General features: G+C 43.1%; 1 protein-coding gene across 1 annotated transcript in view; it reads left to right on the top strand.

Annotated features, from left to right (window-relative positions):
• LOC311118760 (NLR family CARD domain-containing protein 3-like) overlaps nucleotides 1-1,905 on the top strand; it is a 7,427-nt gene extending 5,522 nt beyond the window's left edge. The window contains exon 4 of the mRNA XM_084193542.1: nucleotides 1,134-1,905. Coding sequence (XP_084049668.1) covers nucleotides 1,134-1,649 — 516 coding nt within the window. The 3' untranslated portion in view covers nucleotides 1,650-1,905. The remainder of the gene's footprint in view (nucleotides 1-1,133) is intronic.
• The last annotated feature ends 6,880 nt before the right edge of the window (nucleotides 1,906-8,785 follow it).

Here is an 8,785-nt window from a genome sequence, read left to right as displayed (position 1 = left end):
ACACTGGACACACACAATGGACACACATGCACACACTGGACAAACACACACACACACACTGGACACACACACACACACACACACACACACACACTGGACAAACACACACACACACACACACACACACACTGGACACACACACACACACACACTGGACACACACACACACACACACACACACACACACACACTGGACACACAAACACACACACTTGACATACACACACACCCTGGACAGACAGACACACACACACACACACACACACACACACTGGACACACACCGGACACACACACACACACACACACACTGGACACACACAAACACACACACACTGGACACACACTGGACACACACACACACACACACTGGACACATACACACACACTCACACACTGGAAACACACACACACACACTGGAAACACACACACACACACTGGACACACACATTGTACACACACACACTGGACACACACACACAGTGGACACACACACACACACACACACTTGGACAAATGTATATACTGACTGTTTGTGTGTGTGTGTGTGTGTGTGTGTGTGTGTGTGTGTGTGTGTGTGTGTGTGTGTGTGTGTGTGTGTGTGTGAGTTCAGGGGTATCCCTCAATGACTGTCTGTTCTTCTGCTTACCGCTACAGTGTGGAACATGGTGGAGAGAACAGAATGAAACCTAGACTTAGAAAATGTGAGTGTTGACTGCTGTGAAGAATATAACTAAGAATAAGTCTTAATTCAAGTGAAGTCAAAGTCAAAGACCACCATCATTACTTACTTGGTCATATTAAATATCAGCTGTAGTTCTACAGAAGCACAAATCAGGGACACCAAAGTTTACAAAGAGTTGCTTTGACAATGTGTGTGTCTGTGTGTGTGTGTGTTCAGGATGTGTGTGTGTGTGTATGTGTGTGTGTAATTAATGGGAATAAGTGTTTTTTATATTACCATACAGTATAACATATGATCATTGAACAAATCTCAAGTTACCTTAACTTCTCCTTTTGATACCTAGAAACATCTACATTAAATGAATTAGTGAAAAGTGAGTTAACATTCTAATGGAAATGATGATGATTTCTAATATTGTGTCTGGTTTCATCCATCAGATGTCTGTGATCTCACACTGGACCTAAACACAGTAAACAGACTCCTCTCTCTGTCTAAGGAGAACAGAAAGGTGACATGGAGGAGAGAGGAGCAGCCGTATCCTGATCACCCAGAGAGATTTGAGATCTGTAGACAGGTGCTGTGTAGAGAGGGTCTGACTGGGCGCTGTTACTGGGAGGTAGAGTGGAGTGGGAGAAGGGCTGTTATAGGAGTGGCATATAAAGGAATCAGCAGGAGAGGATGGGGTAATGACTGTGGGATTGGACGCAATGACAAGTCCTGGAGTCTGTACTGCTCTGACAACAGTTACTTTGCCTGTCACAATAAGAAGTCCACTACCATAGACGTCCCCTCCTCCAGCTCCCACAGAGTAGGAGTGTATCTGGACTGGCCAGCCGGCACTCTGTCCTTCTACAGAGTCTCCTCTGACACACTGACCCACCTGAACACATTCCACTCCACATTCACTGAGCCCCTCTATCCAGGGTTTTGGGTTCATGATGTTGACTCCTCAGTGTCCCTGTAAATAATAACCATGGTAACACTGCACACACACACACACACACACTGGAAACACACACATACACACACAAACACACACACACACACACTGGAAACACACACATACACACACACACACACACACACACACACACACACACACACACACACACACACACACACACACACACTGGACAAACACAAACACTGGACACAATCACACTGGACATACACACACACACACACACTGGACACACACACACTGTACACACACATACACACACTGATCACAAAGATGAACAGAGCAAAGTACAGAGAGATCCTTGATGAAAACCTGCTCCAGAGCGCTCTGGACCTCAGACTGGGGTGAAGGTTCACCTTCCAACAGGACAAGGAGCCTAAGCACACAACCAAGACAATGCAGGAGTTCTAAAAACCCATAACTTTGTCATTATGGGATGTTGTGTGTAGATTGATGAGTAAAAAAAAAAACAATTTAATCAATTTCAGAATAAGGCTGAAAATGTGGAAAAAGTCAAGGGGTCTGAATACTTTCCGAAAGCACTGTGTAACTATGTGTGCTCGATTGTATACACCTGTCAGTAACGGGTGTGGCTGAAATAGCAGAATCCACTCATTTGAAGAGTGTCCACATACTTGTGTATATTATGTTAATTATTCATGCATAGTCACTTTAACTCTACCCACATGTTCATATTACTTCAACTACCTCAACTAGCCGGTGCCCCAGCACATTGACTCTGCACCGGTACCCCCCTGTATATATAGCCTCCCTACTGTTATTTTATTTTACTTCTGCTGTTTTTTTCTCAACATTTTTTTGTTGATGTTTTATTAAACTTTTTTTATAAAAAAATAAATGCACTGTTGGTTAAGGGCTGTAATTAAGCATTTCACTGTAATGTCTGCACCTGTTGTATTCGGCGCATGTGGCCAATAAAATTTGATTTGATTTGATTTGATATATAGTGTATTTCCCTGGGATATTACTCAGGTCCCACCAGTCCAGTTATGCTGCTCTGGCGCCATCCTGTGGACTGCTGGGAACACAACTTCAACTCCATTACAGTCAATGTATCCCACAAAGTGCCACTTGGCTGGACAAAGCAGTCTGAATGGAAATCAGGTACATATATGAATACAGGCAGACACACAGCCTTACATGTCATATCACTGAGTCTCAGTTTAAATCACGGTTTAAACATAACAAGTCATTGCAAGTGAAAACATTTCTCAATTAGGTTTTAGGTTTTATTTAATCACACCAAAGAAAATAAGTGAAAGACAAAACACTGCAGATAAATAAACAGGTAAAAACGGTGTTCAGGTGAGGCTGGAAGCTCAAAAGGCCTGATATGAAAATAAACAGGTAAAAACGGTGTTCAGGTGAGGCTGGGAAGCTCAAAAGGGCTGATATGAAAATAAACAGGTAAAAACGGTGTTCAGGTGAGGCTGGAAGCACAAAAGGGCTGATATGAAAATAAACAGGTAAAAACGGTGTTCAGGTGAGGCTGGAAGCACAAAAGGGCTGATATGAAAACCACACCACAAATAAAAGTTAAAAACAAAACGTTTGTTCAATCAGTTAAACAAAACATATACATTTTAATTATACATGATATAGTGGTTTGCGAAAGTATTCACTCCCCTTGGCATTTTTCCTATTTTGTTGCCTTACAACCTGGAATTAAAATAGATTTTTTGGGTGTTTGTATCAATTGATTTACACAACATGCCTACCACTTTGAAGATGAAAAATATTTTTTATTGTGAAACAAACAAGAAATAAGACAAAAAAACAGAAAACTTGAGCGTGCATAACTATTCACCCCCCCAAAGTCAATACTTTGTAGGGCCACCTTTTGCAGCAATTACAACTGCAAGTCTCTTGGGGTATGTCTCTATAAGCTTGGCACATCTAGCCACTGGGATTTTTGCCCATTCTTCAAGGCAAAACTGCTCCAGCTCCTTGAAGTTGGATGGGTTCCGCTGGTGTACAGCAATCTTTAAGTCATACCACAGATTCTCAATTGGATTTAGGTCTGGGCTTTGACTAGGCCATTCCAAGACATTTAAATGTTTCCCCTTAAACCACTCAAGTGTTGCTTTAGCAGTATGCTTAGGGTCATTGACCTGCTGGAAGGTCCCAGTCTCAAATCTCTGGAAGACTGAAACAGGTTTCCCTCAAGAATTTCCCTGTATTTAGCGCCATCCATCATTCCTTCAATTCTGACCAGTTTCCCAGTCCCTGCCGATGAAAAACATCCCCACAGCATGATGCTGCCACCACCATGCTTCACTGTGGGGATGGTGTTCTCGGGGTGATGAGAGGTGTTGGGTTTGCGCCAGACATAGCGTTTTCCTTGATGGCCAAAAAGCTCAATTTTTGTCTCATCTGACCAGAGTACCTTCTTCCATATGTTTTGGGAGTCTCCCCCAAACATATGGAAGGGGGAATGTGTTTGCTTATTTTTTTCTTTAAGCCAGATCATGCTTTAATGTTCTGAACACTCCAGGATCCAGCAGATCCTACAGGGATAATGTGAAAATGCCTCTAATAGAGGTTTTGAATGTGCAAGTCTGAAGCGAACAGTAAGAGCTGATATATCATGTAGATTAAACACAGAAACATTATAAAACCACTCAGAGAGGTATTCATCTACAGGACTGGGACACTGTAAAACCACTCAGAGAGGTATTCATCTACAGGACAGAGACACTGTAAAACCACTCAGAGAGGTATTCATCTACAGGACTGGGACACTGTAAAACCACTCAGAGAGGTATTCATCTACAGGACTGGGACACTGGAGAACCACTCAGAGAGGTATTCATCTACAGGACTGGGACACTGTAAAACCACTCAGAGAGGTATTCATTTACAGGACTGAGACACTGTAAAACCACTCAGAGAGGTATTCATCTACAGGACTGGGACACTGTAAAACCACTCAGAGAGGTATTCATCTACAGGACTGGGACACTGGAGAACCACTCAGAGAGGTATTCATCTACAGGACTGGGACACTGTAAAACCACTCAGAGAGGTATTCATCTACAGGACTGGGACACTGTAAACCACTCAGAGAGGTATTCATCTACAGGACTGGGACACTGTAAAACCACTCAGAGAGGTATTCATCTACAGGACTGAGACACTGTAGAACCACTCAGAGAGGTATTCATCTACAGGACTGAGACACTGTAGAACCACTCAGAGAGGTATTCATCTACAGGACTGGGACACTGTAAAACCACTCAGAGAGGTATTCATCTACAGGACTGAGACACTGTAGAACCACTCAGAGAGGTATTCATCTACAGGACTGGGACACTGTAAAACCACTCAGAGAGGTATTCATCTACAGGACTGGGACACTGGAGAACCACTCAGAGAGGTATTCATCTACAGGACTGAGACACTGTAAAACCACTCAGAGAGGTATTCATCTACAGGACTGGGACACTGTAGAACCACTCAGAGAGGTATTCATCTACAGGACTGGGTGGGTATTATTACTCTGTTCTGAGTAGAAATGGATATAAACAGTGATTAAAACTCAAAAACAGCGAGTTTAGTGCCCAGATTCTGACACTTATCTCCATGAAGATAATTCCCATTTATAGTTAGTTTGATACTACACGCAAAGAGGTTCTTCGTTTGTCCCCATAGGAAAACCCTTTTTTGTTTCAGGTAGAACCCTTGGGTGGTGAAAAAGGTTCTACTTAGAACCTTTTAGTGGTGAAAGGGTTCCACTCGTTCTCCTACGAGGATAATTGAAGAACCATTATGGTTCTAGGTAGCACATTCTTTTCTAAGAGTGTAGTCTGAGGTTAACTTATAGAACATTACTTTTCCTGTTGATTCTTCTGCTCCAAGTCTTTCTCTAGCTCAGAGTTCTTCTGCTTTAAGTCTTCAGAAGTTTTCTCTAGTTCAGAGTTCTTCTGCTTTAAGTCTGCAGAAGTTTTCTCTAGTTCAGAGTTCTTCTGCTTTAAGTCTTCAGAAATTTTCTCTTGTTCAGAGTTCTTCTGCTTCAGATCTTCTGACGTTTTCTTTAATTCAGAGTTCTCCTGCTTCAAGTCTATATCGATGTTTCTGTTCTGTTGCTCTAGCTCATATATCCTCCTCAATAGTTTGTCAGAATCCTCCTCATCAGAATCTTCTTCCACTTTAATAACTTGCATCTTCATCTTTTTACAGAAGCTCCAAGTAGTCAGTTATGTTTATTCAATGGAGCTCCTGCCCCAAAAACTCACACAGCCTTTTTATGTGTCCAAACAAAGGACTTTGCTCCGCCCCCACAGTATATACACAGTAAAACAGTATCGGGGTGGAACACTATTTAGTCATTAGTATACATCCTCTATCATGTCACAGTAGGAAGCAGGGTAGGTCAAACAGTCAAATGTCTCTTCAAGCCTCTGGGCTGGTTAGATATCAGTCAGACAGTCTAATGTCTCTTCAAGCCTCTGGGCTGGTTAGATATCAGTCAGACAGTCAAATGTCTCTTCAAGCCTCTGGGCTGGTTAGATATCAGTCAGAAAGTCTAATGTCTCTTCAAGCAACTGGGCTGGTTAGATATCAGTCAGACAGTCTAATGTCTCTTCAAGCCTCTGGGCTGGTTAGATATCAGTCAGACAGTCAAATGTCTCGTCAAGCCTCTGGGCTGGTTAGATATCAGTCAGACAGTCTAATGTCTCTTCAAGCCTCTGGGCTGGTTAGATATCAGTCAGACAGTCTAATGTCTCTTCAAGCCTCTGGGCTGGTTAGATATCAGTCAAACAGTCTAATGTCTCTTCAAGCCTCTGGGCTGGTCAGATATCAGTCAGACAGTCTAATGTCTCTTCAAGCCTCTGGGCTGGTTAGATATCAGTCAGACAGTCTAATGTCTCTTCAAGCCTCTGACTTTGTTATATATCACTCAGACAATCTAATATCTCTTCAAGCCTCTTGGCTGGTTAGATATCAGTCAGACAGTCTAATGTCTCTTCAAGCCTCTGGGCTGGTTAGATATCAGTAAAACAGACTAATGTCTCTTCAAGCCCCTGGGCTGTTTAGATATCAGTCAGAGAGTCTAATGTCTCTTTAAGTCTATATGCTGGTTAGATATCAGTCAGGAGGAGGCAGTGCAGGTCAGACAGTCTAATGTCCATTCAAGCCTCTGAGCAGGTTGGATATCAGTCAGACAGTCTAATGTCTCTTTAAGCCTCTGGGCTGGGTAGATATCAGTCAGACAGTCTAATGTCTCTTTAAGCCTCTGGGCTGGTTAGATATCAGTCAGGAGTAGGCAGTGCAGGTCAGACAGTCTAATGTCTTTTCAAGCCTCTGGGCTGGTTAGATATCAGTCAGACAGTCTAATGTCTCTTTAAGCCTCTGGGCTGGTTAGATATCAGTCAGACAGTCTAATGTCTCTTCAAGCCTCTGGGCTGGTTAGATATCAGTCAGACTGTCTCTTCAAGCCTCTGGGCTTGTTAGATATCAGTCAGACAGTCTAATGTATCTTCAAGCCTCTTGGCTGGTTAGATATCAGTCAGACAGTCTAATGTCTCTTGAAGGCTCTGGGCTGGTTAGATATCAGTCAAACAGTCTAATGTCTCTTCAAGCCTCTGGGCTGGTTAGACATCAGTCAGACAGTCTAATGTCTCTTCAAGCCTCTGGGCTGGTTAGATATCAGTCAAACAGTCTAATGTCTCTTCAAGCCTCTGGGCTGGTTAGACATCAGTCAGACAGTCTAATGTCTCTTCAAGCCTCTGGGATGGTTAGATATCAGTCAAACAGTCTAATGTCTCTTCAAGCATCTTGTCTGGTTAGATATCAGTCAGACAGTCTAATGTCTCTTCAAGCCTCTGGGCTGGTTAGATATCAGTCAGACAGTCTAATGTCTCTTTAAGCCTCTGGGCTGGTTAGATATCAGTCAGACTGTCTCTTTAAGCCTCTGGGCTGGTTAGATATCAGTCAGACAGTGTAATGTCTTTTCAAGCCTCTGGGCTGGTTAGATATAAGTCAGACAGTCTAATGTCTCTTTAAGTCTCTAAGCTGGTTAGATATCAGTCAGGAGGAGGCAGTGCAGGTCAGACAGTCTAATGTCTCTTCAAGCCTCTGAGCTGGTTGGATATCAGTCAAACATTCTAATGTCTCTTCAAGCCTCTGGGCTGGTTAGATATCAGTCAGACAGTCTAATGTCTCTTTAAGCCTCTGGGCTGGTTAGATATCAGTCAGGAGTAGGCAGTGCAGGTCAGACAGTCTAATGTCTCTTCAAGCCTCTGGGCTGGTTAGATATCAGTCAGACAGTCTAATGTCTCTTTAAGCCTCTGGGCTGGTTAGACATCAGTCAGACAGTCTAATGTCTCTTCAAGCCTCTGGGCTGGTTAGATATCAGTCAGACAGTCTAATGTCTCTTCAAGCCTCTGGGCTGGTTAGATATCAGTCAGACAGTCTAATGTCTCTTCAAGCCTCTGGGCTAGTTAGATATCAGTCAGACAGTCTAATGTCTCTTCAAGCCTCTGGGCTGGTTAGATATCAGTCAGACAGTCTAATGTCTCTTCAAGCCTCTGGGCTGGTTAGATATCAGTCAGACAGTCTAATGTCTCTTCAAGCCTCTGGGCTGGTTAGATATCAGTCAGGAGGAGGCAGTGCAGGTCAGACAGTCTAATGTCTCTTCAAGCCTCTGGGCTGGTTAGATATCAGTCAGACAGTCTAATGTCTCTTCAAGCCTCTGGGCTGGTTAGATATCAGTCAAACAGTCTAATGTCTCTTCAAGCCTCTGAGCTGATTAGATGTCAGTCAGACAGTCTAATGTCTCTTCAAACCTCTGGGCTGGTTAGATATCAGTCAGACAGTCTAATGTCTCTTCAAGCATCTGGGCTGGTTAGATATCAGTCAGACAGTCTAATGTCTCTTCAAGCCTCTGGGCTGGTTAGATATCAGTCAGACAGTCTAATGTCTCTTCAAGCCTCTGGGCTGGTTAGATATCAGTCAAACAGTCTAATGTCTCTTCAAGCCTCTGAGCTGGTTAGATATCAGTCAGACAGTCTAATGTCTCTTCAAGCCTCTGGGCTGGTTAGATATCAGTCAGACAGTCTAATGTCTCTTCAAGCCTCTGGGCTGGTTAGATACCAGTCAGACAGTCTAATGTCTCT

Source organism: Coregonus lavaretus, assembly GCF_964263955.1.
Source record: "Coregonus lavaretus genome assembly, contig: HAP1_SCAFFOLD_725, whole genome shotgun sequence".
Taxonomy (NCBI): domain Eukaryota; kingdom Metazoa; phylum Chordata; class Actinopteri; order Salmoniformes; family Salmonidae; genus Coregonus; species Coregonus lavaretus.
The sequence above is the reverse complement of the archived record's forward strand: the minus strand, read 5'-3'. Positions and strand labels throughout refer to the sequence as shown.